Here is a 19,530-nt window from a genome sequence, read left to right as displayed (position 1 = left end):
TCCAGAAAGAAGTAAATGTCAACTGCTAATGAGGGATGACTCGCACTGCACAACACTGGACAAAAGGCTATCGCAGACTTTATCTCCGGTGACCTATAAATCTACTTAGTCACATCAGCATTACCATCCACTTACCATCACATAGATAATGAAGCATCTACACCAGTCTTCAATTCATACATTAGGTGTTAAAACCTGTTTATCAAAGATCTCCTATTTATGTAGGACTTGTCAATTCAACCAAATTTTAGCAAAATAGGAGGCACACAGTCCGATTCTCACCTGCATATTTTACCAATCCTGATGTAATTTTCTAATTTTTAATATGAAAAATATTCCCAATACTCATGTTCTTTCTTCAGTACCATGGTTGAAAGCTAAATTGACTAAACTCAATTTCTGAATGTTCTTTTCTATTGCCACAATCCCACAAGTGGAACTTGTGAAGAATTTTGTAACGAAACATGATAACTGTATGTTTTCCTGAGAGCTTTGGTCAGATCAACTAACAAGAGATCCCAGAGGGATCTTGGCGTTTTTCGCTTCTTTGTTTTTGCTCATAATGATAAAATATTTGAACATTTCTTTGGAGAAATAGCGATGATAATCTTTAACTGCTAAATCCAAGATGGTCGCCTGGAAGCCATTTTCTTTCTTCTTATCAGTCCCAAATTCAAAACGGGCACAACTAGACCGAAGGGAACTTACATATGTAATTTGAGAGATCCGTTAAGAACTTCTTTAGAAAGAGGGATAACAATCTTTGATACGCAAAATCCAAGATGGCTGCATGTCGGCCATTTTGTTTTTCTGATCAGTCTCATAATCAAACCGGCATAACTAGGAACCAAGAGGAACCTATACATGAAATTTGAGAAACATCTACGTCATAGTTTTTCAAGAAAAAATAAGACTTTCAAAGTCAAAATCAAAGATGGTCATTTGTTGGCCCTTTTCTTTTTCAGAAACAAACAGGCACAACTAGGAAAAGAGGGAACAATATTCATGAATTTTAAAATAGATGTATGCTGTAGTTACCAAGAAATAGGGATAACAAACTTTTAAAGTCAAAATACAAGATATTCACCTGTCAGCCATTTTGTTTTTCTGATCAGACTCAAAATCAAATGGGAGTGCCCAGAGACACTTGAAATCTGAAAAAGATTTATGCAGTAATTCTCTAGAATAGCGATAACAAACTTTCAAAGTGTAAATCCAAGATGGCCACCTGTCAGCAACTTTGTTTTTCTGGTTAGTCCCAAAATGAAATGGGCACAACTAGGAACAAAGGGACATCTACATATGAAATTTGAGAGAGATCCATGGAGTACTTCTCATAAAATAGCAATAAAAAACTTTACTTGGCATGGGGAATCTTTCTGATCAGTCCCATAATCAAACAGGCACAAGGGACCAAGGGTAGCCTACATATGAAATTTGAGAGAGATCAATGCCGTTTTTCTCAATAAATAACGATAACAAAAACTGTTATCAGATTGATGACAGTCCGCAGGACTTTGGACGATTTGAATAGATCATCATCTGATGATGGTTGGCTAAAAAGCTAATAATGCTATCATACCAATTATGTACTGTAACCAGGATATCTTTATCGTGTCATGACTTGGATGCCAAAATAAACAAATCATACACATATCAAAATTGACCAATTTTTTATATGAAATTCTGACACCAATATGTAACAGTATAACAACATGAAAGATATGAATTGCATGGCACACATTGGTAAGATGGCGGATTCTGAAAATATCAAAGTCTCTTCAAAATACTGTTTACATTTGATAACTATTTGTGTTCATTTTTCAAAACCAATTCTAAAAATGAATGATAAAAACATCAATGCACTAATTTCCTCAAGTGCTTCTGTCACTTATGCTTCCAAATATTATGATAATTTTAGACATTTAATGAATTGTAAAAATCCAAGATTTTCAAGAGATCAAACATTAACAGCATTATTACCATGCCAGGTGACATACATACTCCTAAACACGAGTACATTATTCATACTGCTGGACTCTGATTACTTTGAGCAAACAGCTATTCAGTTCTATTTCATATAAAAGTAACGTACTTCAGTTTGGAATGCACAATAATGATATTTCATGCTATACTCTAAATTTCAGAGAGTTCATAGCTTGTCTACCTAATAGTGCACCATGCCTGCTTTAAACACCAAATGGTCAGTGTAAGAAAATAATGACAGTATCTACGGGTTTGCACTCTTGGCTATCTGGTCCTTTAGGATGAGAATACTCTGGCGCTGGTCTGGGGGTAACATGGCTATCTGTTGGTCTGTTAGCTGTAACACTTGCATGATCAAAGCAGCCTGAAACACAACATAACTCAACATTACATACACGCATATATCTCTCTGACTAACATGTGTAACATCTATTCAAAGCCACTGTAGGACAAAAATGACAAATAAACCTAGTATTAAAGTATTGAAATGTAACCAGATGAAACACAGTCTGTATGGGCAGAAGATTAATGATCATATCATGCTTAAGTTATGCAGGGATGGAGATTTTTGTTTAATTGTTAACCATAATGACATGTTAACGAGAAACCATCTTTGTATTACTGATGCCATAATGACAATGATTCAATATCACGGTTTCTTTTCAGGTTAAACTGTGACTCCTTTTGTTGCCTAATAAGTTCCTATTAATTCTCAATGTAAGAGGTCATCAAAAACTTTCATATTTGATTTTACACAGTTTTTGTCAGCAAATTTGTGTCATGTTTGTCAACCTTTGAAATCTTGTACAATTGACATTCTAATACCTGGCACTTCCTTACTTACATAGTTATTTCTTTAATCAACTATATAGCCTTTCACAACATTGACATAGCGATAAATTTGTTTCAAAACAACAGATTTTATTTGTAGAGGTTTATTTTTTGGAGCAGAATACATTAATGTGAACCAATATCTTTCATGGAATTTTGCAAATGTAGCAAAATCATCAAATGAATCACTGCAAATATTATAACATGACTCTTAAATAATGATTTTAATAACTTCATAGCTGTTACTAATGCATGACAATTTACCTAAGGAGCTGTTTATCCTGAATATACGTTTACATTATATACTGCTATGATGTTTGGTAAATCTATCATTTATTTCAGTGTTAAGGGCAATTTATTCCCCAAGCGCTTGATTCCGGGTCCTCTTCTACTCTCTGTAGATTTAGTATGAATCTATAATGTCTTGATTGGGAGAGAGGAAACATTAAAAAAATGGCTTAGATTTACCTTTTCTTGATCTTGTGCTGAGATTGAGGCTCCTGCGGACATATTTGGCATACCTCCTGGTAACTGTAGGCCACCCTGTTAAGGAGTGAAGTTAAACCAGAAATCACAAACTGGTATTAATTATAAAGTCGAACATCCATTGCTTCATAAACACGTACAGTAAATTATAGCTTAACAAAAGAATAATGAAAGACCTAAGAAAAAATATGAGAGACTAGGTTTTGCTGTGTAAAACCATGTTTATAGATTATAACATTTTACTATTAAGCAACCTGTCCGGTTAAAGAAAATATCAAATCTAAGTTTTTTATAATTTCTAATGCACCACAATAAATACAATTTTCCTCACTGATACTACGCATTAATCAATAAGAACTTGTCCAAAAACAAAACCAAACTCTGTCAAATTTTGACAGTTCACCTTTGCCCCCCTCCTGCCTCCCCCCACCCCACTTCTCCCTAAGGGGGTACACTTTTCCTTGTTGATGTTTTCATTCCTTATAGGGTTCATTTTGAGTGATGGCATGACTCTTCCTATGAATTCTAAATCAAATACTTTTTACAAAAGGACTCATTCTTCTGTTGTGGACTGATAGGAATTTGTAAGTGAAGTTCAATGTACTACAGTATCTGCTCCTGGGCCAACAGCGATATACATCCTACATATCCAATGATGAGTGTGATGTTGATAAAATCACTCTATTTTGCCTAATGTTTGTGTACAATATTTGACCACAATGACTGTGTCATTTACCAATGAAAGATTTGGCAGTCCAGGAATACCAGCTGGGGCTCCTCCCTGGGGAACAGATCTTTGAGGCATACCACGCCCATCTCCCATCCTGGGGTCTCTCTGTTCAGCACGAGACTGAGGAGGACCTCCCATGTCTGCCCGCATTGGAGGTCCTCCCATGTTAGACTGAGGCCCTCCGATGTTGGGCTGAGGACCACCTGGACCTGTATGATATGAGAGGCATCTTCTATATGTAATCAAATGATCAACTTCTGGCTAAGATAGGTTCTTGGTTCTTCACATTTACACAATGTCACCATGTAGTACTTATGTAAGTTTGATGCAGTAAGGTAGACTGCAGATTTTTCATTAAGACAATACCTTTGACTTTGTTTTTATTATATGATCTATAACTAATAATTTCTGATCAGCTACACAGCACTTTTTAAAATATCTAACATTAAGTGACAAAATGATGTAAATAGATAAAACATGTCCATGAAAAAGACCTTCAATTAAAAAGTACTAAGCTTCACACTTACCCATCAAAGGTCCCTGTTGTCTGCCCATCATTTCTGGCCCACCCATTCTTGGTCCCCCTGGTCCTGGCCCTCCTGGGCCATGAGGACCTGGGCCTCCAGGACCACGAGTGCCAGGGACCCCAGGGCCACGTGGTCCAGGGCCTCCTGGCCCATGTGGACCCCCTGGATGTGGACCTGGACCTCCTGGACCATGTGGACCTGGTCCCCCTGGGCCATGGGAGCTGGGGCCTCCAGGACCATGAGGGCCTGGACCGCCTGGTCCATGTGGACCTTAAATGAAAATACAAAATTCATTTCATTCAAAGGACACCAATTAAAAGCTCAAGTGTAAAACTCTCCAATATTAAACATTATTGAAGATGGCATCAAATGAGAAATTTTCGACTAAATCTAAATAAATACTGATGCTAGCGATTACTGTGAAATTTTATCTTCAGTAAGTGACCTTAACATTTGTTGAATCGAACCCACATACATTTGACAACCTTGTTTGATGACACATTGCTGTATGAGAGTGAAATTGATGGCATTTGCATATGAAGGGGATGGGTGTATGTAATATGTGTGCGTGTACAGGAAAGAAGACACTTTAAAAGAGTAAATATGGGTGGTGGGCTATTGTTAATATAGGTCAAGAGAGGACCAGGAAAAAATAACTATTGGTGATAATGTCACTATAAAGTGCTTTCTTACCCCATACATGTAGATGCACAAAAGGATGGACAGAAAATTAAGACAAATACATACTTATAAAACCTTATACAACCAATAGTGTAATTTAATAGTACATACATCAGGTATGTGTGTACTTTTACTTCCATCTAGGAAGAAAGACCTACCTGAAGCCATGTTGATGCCCATTGGTCCTCCCATGGAGTTTGGTGGTCCCTGGGGCACCGACTGAAATGATAAAAATTAATCAGATGTCGGCAACATAGCCATGGACTATAAACTATCTCTGAATATCCCTGATGTAACAGAAACTATAACTAGACTTTCTTCAGATACAATAGGCTTTGCAGCCTAAGTGCTATATGCATTGACAGTGATGATATATGACCATATATGAGGTGTCAGTACAGACAATGTAAGAACAACCAACTACACTGAAAGCATACTGATTCATTCTGAATTGACAGTAATACTCCTAGTTTACAGACAATGACTTATGTCTCAATCCTCATATACTGTTTGGTATGTAATAACAGTGACATTGTACTGACAGTATACTGATATACTGCAGATAACAGTGTACTGATGGTATACTGTCCATGAGAGTGTACTGACAGTAAACTGTATCTTCCCTTGGAGTACCCTATCAGTACAAAATCAACAGCAGTCTGCTATCAGTATATTGTAACTGACCTGTTCATGACAGCGTACAGATAGTCTATGTCCAAAGTCTAAAAACTGAGTGAATATCATAACAGTTATTATTATTATTTCATTCTTAACTGCCGTCAACACATAAAAGGTCATTAGGGCCTTCAACTGGTGACATAGCAGCAGTATACTATCAGTACACTGCTATAGGTAGCTGCCAGGTCACATGGTTTTCCCCTGGAAGCTACTGTTTCCTCTCAAATAACAAGACCCCTCTACACTTCTATCCAAGACAATGAGAGTCAATTTGTTGGAATAACTTTCTTCAAAATTATAGCAAAAGTTAAGTTTATTTTTTTGATAGTCATCACTAGTAAGGACAGTATCCAATTATCAGGCTGCCCATGACAGTGTACTGAAGAGTCCACAGCTAGTGTCACAGTTCTGATACATTAGCAGTAATATACTAACTGTGTTGGGCATTCTAAGCTGAGGTGGTAAGCTAACAGGCTGTGAAGAAGGTACACTCGATGGTGGAATCTGGTTAGTGTCTCTGTGTAACATAGCCTGTGATAACAAAAGACAAAAATGCAATGAAATTGATATTTGTGACTTTTTAACAATGAACAAGAAATATCTAAAAATAAATATATAAAGAAATGATCAAATTCAAGCAAAACATATATAAGGAATAAAACATTCTACACAAGAGGGCCATGGCCCTTAACAGTCATCTGAAAATCGATAAATGGATGGACAAACCAAAGAATTCACTGATGGTGGTCTGTCAAATCTGATGAATTCAAATTTTGAACATACAAAGTATCAAAAACTCATAAATCGTAGGTTCTGTTCATAAAAAATATTTGCACAATCATGTTACAAAATAACTACAGTGGTTACCATGTTGAAGATTTAATAAGAATGAAAAATAATAACAAATTACCTCTTTCTTTTATTTACAAAAAAATCAAACTCCAAATATTTTTCTAATTGGTGTGAATGAAACATGAGAAAAAGTTCAACCTATTTGCTCTAGAAGATTATAAAAATAAGATTTGGTCAGAAAAACCTCAGGGTCACTTCATGCATATTTGATATCATTGCCACTCCTTGATAATGTTTCAGGTCAAATTTGGTTGAAATCTTCTAAAGCATTAAGAAGGAATAGCATTTTGAAGCAAAATATTGTTCAACTTCCTCTTTTGGAGTGCTGCCCTGAAGTCCCTAGGAATCGAATCAACTTTCTGAATTTAAGAAATGATTCTCCAGTCACAATGACGTTTTGTACCACATCATGCCTTAAGGAAGAGTAGCGTTTTGAAGAAAATTATTGAATAACTTTCCCATTTGGTCCCTTGGGGTCAAATCAACTTTCTGAATTTAAGAAATGATTCCCAACTCTCAATGATGTTTCAGACCAAATCCGGTTGAAATCCATTCAAAGATTAAGTAAGAGTAGTATTTTGAAGCAAAATATTGACTAACTTTCCCATTTGGGGCTTTGCCCCCAAGTCCCTAAGCGTTGAATCAACTTTCTGAATTTAAAAAATGATAACCCATCTGCACTATTGTATCACACCAAATTTGGTTTAAATCTACCCTTGCAATAAGAAGAAGTAGCATTCTGAAGCAAAATATTTTCTAATTTCCCCTTTCAGGGTCCCGCCCCCAAGTCCCTTGAGATCTAATAAAATTTCTGAATTTAAGAAATGATCCCACATCCCCACTGCTGCTTCAGACCAAATTTGGTTGAAATCTACCGAGGTGTTAAACAGGAGTAGTGTTTTAAACGAAAATTTTACAGATGGCAACTGGCAAACGGCACACAATGACAGATGATGAACGACAGCAAAAGTAATTCAAGACAGTCTCTGTGCAATAACATCAGGATATACATGATTTGTTGTAGAGATATGTGTAGATCCAGATAACAAATCTGACCATAGCACCAGATAGAAAAAAAGCTAGTAAGTAAGGGCTATTTCAGTAAAACATCTATTCCACACCAGTACATCAAGATTTGTATATGGATGCCACCCATATCATTTTATTTAAATTGATAATTTACTTAGTTTCGGCAGAAAGCAAGATCATGAATAGTATCAAAAGTGATTTATTTTGGAGTTCTGAAGTAAAAAAGTAGATCATTTTCTGGAATAACCTTGGCAAATTAGACTGGGTGAACAAATGTATCATTACCATGGCAACCTGGGGATCAACAATTTTCATTACAATCTGTGCCTGTAGGAGAGCATAGGCCAACTGAGGGTTTTGTAAAAGTAGATTTCTAGCCTCTGTTGGGTTGTTTTGGATACACATCTGCAACAGATCAAAATTTCATGTTATTCAATTTATCTTTCCAACATCCTCTACAAAAGTAAACAACAGGTGTCACAGCATGTTTATCTCCAATATCCTCCAGAGAAGTTCTGATTGTAATTATTAGACATGTAAAGTAAGGTGTCTTTTTAAAAACTAATTCACATGAACATCAAGGGCAAATTTAGAATAAGCATTCTTGATACCTTCATCTGTTTCATCAGCTCAAACATCTGTTCTGGTGGTAAACTGGCTACAGCCTTGGAAATAGCTTCTGGGGCTTTTTCTGGCTCTGTTGGGTCTCCAAATGGACTCTGTCAACACAGGTGAAATAATTATGATTAAAAAGGCTTACATAATGCCACCTGTTAATTTTCTCAACAAATAATTCCCTGTTTTGTTTGTTTGTAGGTATCTTTATTAGTAACATCAATTTTTATAGAAGTCAGAGAAGTGTACCTGGTATGAATCACCACTTACATAAATAATTTTCGACAACTCTATAAAGATTACTATAAAATTGACTATAGTTGGGTCTTTGCAGGAAAAACACAAAATAAAGTGATGGTATCTTATACCCTTGTCATGGACACTTGGTCACAATTTATGTATCAAAATAAAAGTGTTACCTCTAGCAGGGGGCCCCCCATGGCCTGTTGCATGCCCTTCATTTCATCTCTGTTCTGCTCCCCTGCAGCCACACCCACACGTAGTGGTCGACCATTGAAGTCATAGTTGTTAAGGTTGCGCATGGCACTCTGCGCAGTTTCAACATCTTGGTACTCACAAAATCCATAACCTTTGGGCTTCCCTGTTTCTCTGTCGTATACAAGTCTGAAATACCAAAATAGCAAAGTCTTATTTTCTGTATGATGAGTTCATAGCTAATATACCTCAACTGACATTGCCTATAAGTTTGTTAAGTGCATGATACTAATCATCACCTTTTTTTCCACTTTTGAAAGACACATTAATTTGACCAACTTCATGAAAACACACAACATGATCAAATAGAAGTAAGTATTGAAGTTTTGGTATCAATCCCAATCAGATTTGTAGTCACTTTCCATTCACTTCATTCAAACCTCAATGAACCATATATACCTAGTAGATTGTTGTTGATTTGGTGTATCTTTGATTTTCAAACTGCTAAAACTTTGTAGAAATTAAATATAACCAGATGATTACAATAGAACATCATGCAACCTTGTTGTCAAACTTGATGTCATTAGAATATTTCATAAATATCATGCTTTAAACTCTTTCCACTTATTTGTATGGTTTATGGCCCCATGAGCAGTTAAAGCTCCTGGTGGAATCACTTAGTAAAACTGGTGGCTACCTCAGTAACAGCATGTTGGAAGCCCACCACATGCTACCAAGAACAACTGGAATGATGTGTCTTGTCCAAGGACACACTGCCACAGCACAAAACAGTTTGTGATCTCAGCTTCTTGAGACAACAAATAGCCCAGGTTTGGTATTGAACCACAAACCTGGGCTGCTTTTGTATAACCCATTTGAATCAGTTCAGGTGGTACAGAATTATTTCATGCTAAATGAACACATCTTCGTGTAAAACTAAAATGCATTTTTTTTAGGAATTTCCTATCAAACAAATTATTGCACCAATAAGAAGATATGTTCAATTTTAACTTGTACTGAATATATTATTATTGCTGTAAATATACCAGCAGCATTTTCATACAGAACTTATAATATTAAGCCATTTAGTTTTGGAAGTGTTTGTCTGGACTTCTTAAACTGCATGTACTGAATATTTCACAGTCCAACATTTGTTCTGATGTCTTCTCAATGTTTCTCTAGTAAGCTAGCACTGTCCCGACCATTTTAACTGCTTGGGTGAAAGCAATCCAGGTATCTTTACCTGCAGTTATGAAGTTCAAATCTGATTTGTGCTCTGCTAACTTAGCCATTTTTGCCCCTTCTTAATGTAATCAAACTTTTTTTCCCCACAGCACTTGATCAGGGCAAGTAGACCATAAATAATTGTCCTGCTATATGTCATACATGTATATATATCTTTGGTATGAAAATATAGTCTTCATTTTGATGGATCTATCAAATAATTCAAATCTTAATTTATCATACCTGAAGCTTACTACAGGTCCAGCCTGTGTGAATATATCTCGTAGCTGTTCTTCTGTAGCTTCATATGGAATGTTTCCAACTGCCAAGATAAAACACAATATGGTATTCCATAAAAAAATCCTTTGTATGAGTTTTGTTGGTGCAGTATGAAATCAACTGTATTGATGACGACGACGTTACAGAGACAGGCTCCGAACAGTACTATTTAATCAACCATACTAAGCAAAGTTCTTCAGGATTTTTAGATGGAATTTCTTATTAAAAAATGAATACTGTTAGAGTTACTGCCCTTGTGTTGTATTTTACGTAGTATAAAATCCGTGATTAATATATCACAGCAATTTGCAATCATAAAATGGAAACATCTATACCAGTACATAAGGTATATTATCATCATCTGGTATGCATTGCATCTTAATACCCCGAAGTATCTTTCGTCGGCACGTGCACCTCTGACCGGTTTTATGAAATTATGGGGATGTTATTCGTTAGTTAATACGATGTAAAACAATAATGGACACAATTTCATGTCAATCAAATTAAAAATAAAAAAATCAATAATTTGAAAAGGTGAAAGTAACGAAATCTTAAATACCAAATACTGATCGGCAGGCCCTTTCTGCAGCAGTAAGTGGAGGATTTGGCATCAGTTGTGTCGCCATCTTTCTTCGTTAGTACATTAGCCTTCAAGCGGTGGTAATTAATTTTGATACAGTAAATATTTTATTTCAGTATTTGATGTTTAACAAAAAAACTTGTCACTAGTACTTTTACTGTTGAATAAGATATTGTTGATGTGAAATATTTTTAAACTAAGAGAATTTGTAAATATTATCATTTTGGATTGGAGATTATTTAGTCTGTATCTGGCTCGCGTTTGCAGAGGTCATTTTCGGACCAGTTTCTCGTTCGTGCTGATACTGCAGCTGTATAAACGTCCCACAGCGTTGACAACTTTGCCCTGTTTTTTCAACATCTTTAAAACTGTCACAATGGCTGGAATGACATGGGGCAAATACTTAATGAGGTAATGTAGAATTCCAGATTTTAATGTCCGATCTTACATTTTCTCAGTACAGTATGGTCATCTTCGGTAAAACGAAAGTAGAGTTATTGATATTTTAGTAGCTAATATTTCATTAAATACTTAGAAGCTCAGCTATATGTCTTCTTTTGTGTCTGTTTTCTGAGTATCTATGAACTGATTCTAAAATTACGATTGTCGGCTAAAACAATGCATTGTTGATCCAACGTACAAGCAATGTGCCTTTTGTATCAATAGAAAAACAGACTTGGTAAAAGCAAAATCAAGCTCTTTTCGAATGATTGATATTTCTAGCAATATTAACATGAAGTTATGGTAATGTCAATGAAATGCCCGGTTTCTTTATACTCTACACACACCACACATAGTTAGATTCTGTTACCAAACTTCTTACTAATGCCATTATTCAAAACAACCTTTACTGTAACCTTGACAACTTTATCAATATTAACTTTTTTAAAGTGTTAAATTTTTACTGTCTAGTGAAATTCAGTGACAAAAGTTGGCTTTATTTTCTCTTTGAAACTACTATTGATCATTTTCTGCCAACAGAATGTAAATATGATTTGTAAATAATCTATGCCTGTCAGTTTTATGGTGGTAGTACACTGCATATATATACTGAATATACCAGTGTTGTCAGCTATCCACTGACATTTACATGTCAATTTTACAAATAACATTTCTTTCTTGACCACTTATCTTTTTTGTTTTTTATTTCATATCCTGTTTTGATGATGGTGATGTAAAACAAACAGCACAGTAAGTAAAAAGTATACAAATTAATAATGTTGCTTTAGTGGAAATGGTCCTCACTCTCTATTTATGATAGATCTTTGTTTTATATCTCAGTTAGTAGTTAGAGTTTTAAAATTTTAGTGACCCCTGCATTGGGTTTGTAACATTCAATCAAAATTTTATGTACCAGCTGGTGACATGTACAATGGTGTGTTTTATAACAGTGTGACCATAATGATGATTATTAATCAGAAAATGATTGAGAGCAGACATTTTTCTTCAAACCTATGCATGCATGTAAGTCATGGACAATTGTGGTAAATTAATTGTTTGCAAATAGCTGTGATCTCTTGAGAGTTTACTTTTTAATGTGTCTGTACATAAAACGAATGACCAAATTTGAGTTGTTGTTTTGTTGGGCAATTTTCAAAAAAGATCAGAAACTTGTGATAGACCATGTTCCCAGTGATGAGGTATATCTTCTGTCTGTATCCATAAATTCCTTGTTTTGTGACTGTGATCACGATTGACTAAGTACATATCATGTCTTATTGCATTGGTTATTAATTTCCTCATGAAATAATTCAGACCACCTTTTTCTGTTTTGTTGCAGCATTTTTGGGGGCCTGGTAAGTAACAAGGAAAGATATGCAATCATCATGTATGTATAATATAGAAGAAGCCTAGTGAGAAATAAGGTGTTTTTCTGTAAATCTTTATCATATAAAAGAAGAGGAAACTACTATTCATCTCATACAAAAGTCAAGTTCGGAAACAAAAGTACAAATAAACTTTAAAATGGCAAAGTCAAACAGAGAAGGGGTAGGGGGTTGGAAGGGGAGTGGGGGTGGGATGGGGGGCAGTTTTTAGTGAGTAGGTAAATGAGAGATAGAAACAAACAACAGTTTTTGCTTTGTTTGTAAATAAAAGGGGAAACAACAACAGTTCGAGTGTGGGTAGGTAAAAGAGGGAGGAACAAGAAACAACTTTATAGTGAATAGATGAGAGAGAAAACAACAACTTTCATGTGGATATAATGTACATGATAGAGTGGAAACTACAGTTTTACACTGGGTAGGTAAATGTGAGAGAAAATTACAAATTTAAGGTGGACAGATAAATATCTACACATAAGGGGAGGCAACATTTTGGTTTATATAGATAAATGAGAGGGGTAAAAACTTACAGGTGGATAAGTAAATAAACGCGGAAACATCAATTTTATAGCTGACAGGTAAATGAGAAGGATAACAAAAACTTTACAGTGGATAGTTAAATGAGAGGGGAAACACACAACAGATTTTTAATTGGATGTGGGAGGGAAACAATTTTTTCATCAAATCAGTCAGGTATTTAAATGAAAATATAATGTTATTTTAAGTTGCCAACTGGGGCCTGCCAATAGCTGCTATGCTGGACCTGAAAAAAGACCCAACAATGATCAGTGGTAAAATGACTACAGGTAAGTTCTCTTGTAAAGCTTGAGTTGTCATGTATCACAGTTCACAGAGTACATGATACCTGTACACAGAATACCAGACACATGTGGCAGCCTGTGCACAGTGATATTTGACATCTCTGCACAGCACAATGAAACAATTGACACATATACTTAGGAACAGCTGATTTACACAAATAGAAACTTGCTTTTAAAGCAGTTCCATGCTGTTGATGATATATTTAGCATGTATCAGTGCTGCTTTCATTTAGGTAGGCTTGTTTGAGGGGATGGGATGGTGTTATATGATTGATAATGAAGATGTGGCCATACAGTTCTTTAAAATTGGTGTAGTCCATATGGGTCATCTGTACAAAGGCCAACACCCTCTTTTGTACCCTAGGCTCAGTCTTGTTCACTCTCTCTCTAATTTCTCACGAGAGCTTTGAAATGTATTTCCAAAAGCTAAAATAAGAAACAATACACTTTTTATTGGCTAGTAGCTAAATGATAGGGCAGAGTTTATCCTAAAATATACCATCAGTTATGAAACAATGGATGTGTTACTTTTAGTATTAGGTCAAATTAAGGGCTTATTTAGTATCAAAAAATATAATTGACCTTAAAGATAGATGCTGATCCCAAATCCTGGTATTGAAATATTAATTTTCTTATCGGGAAATATTTAAAGTATGAAATGTAATTAAATGTTGACAAGTGTTTTTTACTTTTTTTCAGCCCTATGTATATATTCCATGTTGTTTATGAGGTTTGCCTGGAAAGTACAGCCAAGAAACATGCTACTGTTTGCCTGTCATGCAACAAATGAAACAACACAGTTGGTGCAGTTAATGCGATTTACACATTATTAGTAAGTATAATGAACACCTATGTTTATCTACAGTCTAATCATCATAAGAGTTCTGGTACATTACTCGCAAAAGTTTACAATGTTTCAATGCCAGACAGACTAATGGTAGAGTCCATTTTTGTTGTGATTATAACTATCCAGCCCCAGATGAAATCTCTATTGATATGATCTCCATTCTGTCATTGTCATATAAGTCTTCCATTTGTTTTTGTATCTCCATACAAATTGCAGAAGTGTGTCGAGTGTATACATATGTTGTAGTTGTGCAATAATGCAGGATACTACTAATATGTGTCATAGTGTACAGATAAGTGTTTGCAGGCTTTCTATTGCATTGTACATTAGCACTACTGCAAGTGCCCTATACTGTATCAGGACACAGTTTGAGGAATTGAACCCTAGGTTTCCCAAACACTGGCAAGCCATATAGCTGTGATAGACTTGATAATGAGAGGCATGAATAAAATATTTGGACTTAAAAAGATGCTTGCTGCTGTTTGCATGTCTTGGATGTTAGTAGGCCTTTGTCTTTTGTCTGAACTCTTTCTTTGCTTTGTTTACAGTTATATTAAGTCCCCAGAGGATAGAGACAAGTACCAAGCATCTCTACTTAAGCCAACAGAATAGGTACAAATGTAGTCAACAGCATATCTATATGCTTTACAATGGAATAAATGCTGGTATTGTGTGGCTGTTAATATTGGTAAAATTGTTACAATAGCCTGCCTGCTCAGTGATATTGTCTCTAACGTATATATGTATAATTATGACAACAGAACTGAGCTGATTTAGTTACAAAGACATGTTGTGTTTTACAATTGAATGAAGAGTTTCAGGTTAGTTATGGAGCACAAACATTATGTAAGACTGCATAAATAATTTTAAAACATTTTCTGTATACATTTTCTCCGTTGTTTATCGATGTGATACATCATGCTGTTATTGTTATCAATATCTGCTGTATGATATACATGTATGTTTGTGTTACTAAAAACATATCTCAAGTTGCATTTAAATTAGATTTAGGAAAAAATACTTTAATTATAGCACTACTATATTAATTTTCAGCCATGCTGATGTTTGTTTTAACTATGAGAGTGATTTTAAAAGATACGCCGGTACTTATCATTTTCGTATGATTTTTTCATAGGAAGTAAATGATCTTGTACTGTGTATAAACATTTCTTGCTAGATGTATTGGAATCCTGATCATACAACATCATAGTTCATGGACAATAGATTTGTCTGCTCTTATTTCAAGTACATGATTATGGAGAAAGTAATTTGTAGTTTTAATTTTGGGCAATTATTTAAGTGACATCATAATAGTTAAGATGATGCAGGTAAATTTTGTATATTGTACATCCATTGGCCAACAATGTGAATTTCGTGAAATTGATTGCGTAATAACTTTGTTGAAGTATGTGATCATAACACAAATGCAACTATTAAATGCCCACATCAAGCAGTGTCATGTTAAACATCTATTTTTATGATTTGAGATGAATAATTAGAGTTCAGGTGCTGGTATACTGTAAGATGGTATCACATCTGTTCACAGTGAATGAGATTTGGTAAATTACTGAGCAATAAGTTACACTGCAAGGCTATATGGCACACTGCTGGGTAAGATCATTTAGGTAGGGAAGGAGATATTAAAGTTAAAATTTTGTAAATATTTACCTTCTGGGTGTTTATTCTCTCTTCCCCTTTCAAATGGTCATTTTTACCCTAGTTTGTCACTTTTGTGTTTATTTTTGTGGTTTTCCAGAACATTTATTTTGAGTTTATAAAGAATCTCTGAAGTGCATTATCTCAGTATCTTAATTTTAAATGGATTGAAATCTGTATAAATTAGCCAGAGCATTAACAAGTTGTGAAAGTATATACTTGAAAGAGGTTTATGCATTTGAGACGGCATATTGAGAAATGGGGATTGTGGATGTGTATACTTGGTGGGGACTGTGTATTGAAGGTTGTGTGTACTGGGTTGGGGACTGTCTGTATTGAGAAATAGTAGAAGACTGTATATTGAAGACATGTTTATTTGGAAGCATGTGTGTTTGGGTCAATTTTTATCAAAGTCTGTAAACGCTACATGGTAGGGGCATTGTGTAATGGGGATTACATTTCTGTGTGTATGGGGACCTTTTTTAAATTAGGGAATTGTTTGTATGATGGTATGTGGGTGTTTGGGATTTATGTGTGTATTCAGTCATAGGGAGTGAACCCCAAAAGATTATTTCAAGTATTTAGATATATAATTTAACTGAGATGTTATATTCAGCTCCTTGTTTTCCAATATCAAGATGTGGAAAGTTCTCTACTCAATATTCAGATTTCTTTCTGATTTATTTTCTGACAGTGGTATTCTAATTGCCTGTGCTTGGGATGAAAATACCTCATATGCATGGCCACTGCCTTAAAATTTTTCCAGCTTATGGTGCCAACAGAACAAATGGCATTAGTGATTCATATTTTAAAGTTTTTTATCCTTTCATGCATTTAATAAATTATGACGAGATTACAAACAAAAGGCACATAGTTATATTAAATTTTTCATTTCATATGAATGAGTTTTATAGATTTAGAGAGATATGTAAAGATACAATTTACTTTGTTAATAGGTATATAAGAGATTATTATGTAAAAATGTTCATAGATGTCGAATGACATGATAATGATATTATTCTCTTACCCATAACAGGTGTTAACGTTAAAGATTTAGCATTAAAATTTAGCATATAAAATTGGTAATGTATGTTTAACATCATGTCAACAATGCAAAGCATTGGGGCAATGAATCACATACCTTAGCAGGCCAGCAGAGGAAGAGAAAAGTAATCATTCACCCTTTGTTGGTGAGGAAGAGGTATCTTAACCCTGGGGGAAGGAATATTAAATTGCTAATACTCAGCAAGCTCAATCTTTGCCATCCAAATCATCTTTCCCCTCGTGATGAGATCCCTCAATCTCACCATCAAGGTGGTGAAAGATATCAAGAGAGAAAATGAACTAACTGAAAGATATCTCAACAGCATAGAGAATTTTACAAGATTAATTATTGTCCTTGTCCCTAGGTTAACATACATACCATGGATTAATTATAAAACATTCCATGTAAACCCATCTGTTAATTTATCTCACACAAAAGTTAGATGTCTTTTTAATTTTTACCAGTGCTAGGTGTGTTGAATAGTGTTTGTTGTGTGGTATTTACTTGTTCTTTCCTCCTTGTTCAAGATTTATTTTTTGAATTTGTTCTTTTCAATGAACACTGTTGAAAATACATGTATTTATTGTAAACCATCTGATACTTTGTACAAGGAAAACAGGGCTGTTATGTAGGTGTGTGGAAAATTTTGGAATTTAGATAGAATTAAGTTTACAGAAGGTTAGGATAACATTGCTGTAGTTGTTTGTGATCATTATGCATTTTTGTCTACAGAAAAATTCCACTGTAGTTTAATTTTCAGTCATTTTTGCTCTTTTGAAAATAAGACAAATTAAAGCTGGGCTTAATGTTCAATTTGAAAATCAATTTAATTCATTTTGGAGCTAATATAACACCTGGTGAAATTGGACAATTTGAATGTTTCCTTGAGTATGTATGTGTATATTTACTAACAAATAGAAGTATACAGTATTCCATGGATTACTTTTGTTATGTTCACTCTGTTTGTACCATATGTTTTACAGACAAATCTGCTGTTTTGGTTTCAAATCTGGCAATTGAAATATATTTGAAGCATATTCTCAGGTTTTGTTTAAGTATATATATGGTGCACATCTGATTATAACCAGAATTTAGACAATGTATCTTATACTCCAGGTATATCTGTCAGCAATATCAACTATCAAAGTTGTTGGTGTAAAACTTCCACAGAAATGTTGAAATGCATTTGTAGCACGACTTTGTATTGGATGAAAAACAAAGACCTAAAAAAATTTGGATGGGTAAATAAATGTGAACAACATGCTACATTTTTAAATGATGTGTGTAGTAATCACTTCTTCAAGTAATGATCAGTACGGTAATGTAAATTGTAACTTCTTTTCTCATATACCTGTAGTACAATTTACAATCCATCAATGAATTGCATTGTGTTAAAGACTCAGATAATAGCTTGAAATGATTCAAATTCAGAAATACAGTTTACATCATTTCAAATGATATTTTTGTTTTAGGTTTTCACATAACATTTTCACTTTCATTTTCAAGCCAGATAGCAAATGGTTAATACATTTGTGGTGAAGGTCCACAACTGTTGTGTATTTCACAGCGGAGTAGAATTTTTGAAAACTAATAATGTATTGTTAGAACTACTTTCATTGCCACCATTTAGTTAAATTATTATATTTTATTTTAAAGGCCAATACATGAAGACATTTTCATAATGGGAAATGTGGTAGCCATAGAATTAGTAGTTACATGGAAGTTATGTTGTTAACTTGTATTTGGAAAAGTCAGAATTGTGTTATTTCAGTTATTTTATAATCTGAGATGGAAGTATTTAACATTTGATTAAAAAATGCCAACTAAGTGCAATTTGTTAGTCTTTTTGTTGAATATTAGAACTGATTATTTTGGTGATAATCATTGGAATCTAAGCATCTCGCAACCTTAAGTGTCACTCATGAATACTATATAAAGACTTGTCAGTACAGCTGACCAAAAATGGAGGTAATCACTGTATAGATGCCATAGAAAATTGTCTACTTCAGAATGCAGTAAAACCAACAGGATGTCTTTGTTCACTTCTTGGAGAGGACAGGATCATACATATAATGTTTTAGTATTCCAAAATACAAGTAGCTTAATATCTATTGAAAATATAGAAGAATTCACTGAATCCTATTTTTGGTGAACTTAAGAAATAAGCTTAGAAAATATTTATGGAATTACCTGACATTATATAACTCAACTCTTGTGAAGTAACATATCTGCAGTGTAATTCATTTTAGTTCACCTGTCAACTTGTTTTTCTTTGAAAGGTGGATAGTCCTTGTATGTTTATATTCTGACACAAAATTTGAACATTTGGCAATGGGTGAAGGTCAGGGGGTTTCAAATTTTGTGTAAACTAAGGGTCTAAACCCCAGTAGACTTTAATTCCTGCT

General features: G+C 34.5%; 2 protein-coding genes across 2 annotated transcripts; one reads left to right on the top strand and one right to left on the bottom strand.

Annotated features, from left to right (window-relative positions):
- Positions 1–1,658: 1,658 nt before the first annotated feature.
- On the bottom strand, positions 1,659–10,979 carry LOC132551952 (cleavage stimulation factor subunit 2-like). Its single transcript, XM_060216096.1, has 11 exons — positions 10,913–10,979; positions 10,318–10,396; positions 8,835–9,039; positions 8,412–8,519; positions 8,086–8,205; positions 6,355–6,450; positions 5,400–5,460; positions 4,561–4,830; positions 4,040–4,242; positions 3,286–3,360; positions 1,659–2,350 (listed from the first exon to the last, which is right to left on the bottom strand). The coding sequence occupies exons 1-11, from the start codon at positions 10,977–10,979 to the stop codon at positions 2,231–2,233; spliced, it is 1,404 nt and encodes a 467-aa protein (XP_060072079.1). The 3' UTR covers positions 1,659–2,230.
- A 1,740-nt stretch (positions 10,980–12,719) lies between these two features.
- On the top strand, positions 12,720–18,952 carry LOC132551954 (uncharacterized). The gene is made up of 4 exons (XM_060216098.1): positions 12,720–12,729; positions 13,482–13,562; positions 14,277–14,409; positions 14,973–18,952. The coding sequence occupies exons 2-4, from the start codon at positions 13,511–13,513 to the stop codon at positions 15,034–15,036; spliced, it is 249 nt and encodes an 82-aa protein (XP_060072081.1). The 5' UTR covers positions 12,720–12,729; positions 13,482–13,510; the 3' UTR covers positions 15,037–18,952.
- The last annotated feature ends 578 nt before the right edge of the window (positions 18,953–19,530 follow it).

Source organism: Ylistrum balloti, unplaced genomic scaffold (genome assembly GCF_031769215.1).
Source record: "Ylistrum balloti isolate Yb309-2 unplaced genomic scaffold, AGI_CSIRO_Ybal_v1 Utg370228, whole genome shotgun sequence".
In the NCBI taxonomy this organism is placed as follows: Eukaryota; Metazoa; Mollusca; class Bivalvia; order Pectinida; family Pectinidae; genus Ylistrum; species Ylistrum balloti.
The sequence above is the reverse complement of the archived record's forward strand: the minus strand, read 5'-3'. Positions and strand labels throughout refer to the sequence as shown.

Bases quoted from the DNA above. Each gene is read 5' to 3' on its own strand.
- LOC132551952 (XM_060216096.1), bottom strand. From the start codon at position 10,979: ATGGCGACACAACTGATGCCAAATCCTCCACTTACTGCTGCAGAAAGG. The intron at 4,243-4,560 runs GTAAGTGTGAAG...CATATCATACAG, and splicing joins ACAACAGGGACCTTTGATGG to GTCCAGGTGGTCCTCAGCCC. The intron at 2,351-3,285 runs GTAAATCTAAGC...GTTGTGTTTCAG, and splicing joins CAGCACAAGATCAAGAAAAG to GCTGCTTTGATCATGCAAGT.
- LOC132551954 (XM_060216098.1), top strand. From the start codon at position 13,511: ATGCTGGACCTGAAAAAAGACCCAACAATGATCAGTGGTAAAATGACT. The intron at 13,563-14,276 runs GTAAGTTCTCTT...ACTTTTTTTCAG, and splicing joins CAGTGGTAAAATGACTACAG to CCCTATGTATATATTCCATG. The intron at 14,410-14,972 runs GTAAGTATAATG...CTTTGTTTACAG, and splicing joins ATGCGATTTACACATTATTA to TTATATTAAGTCCCCAGAGG.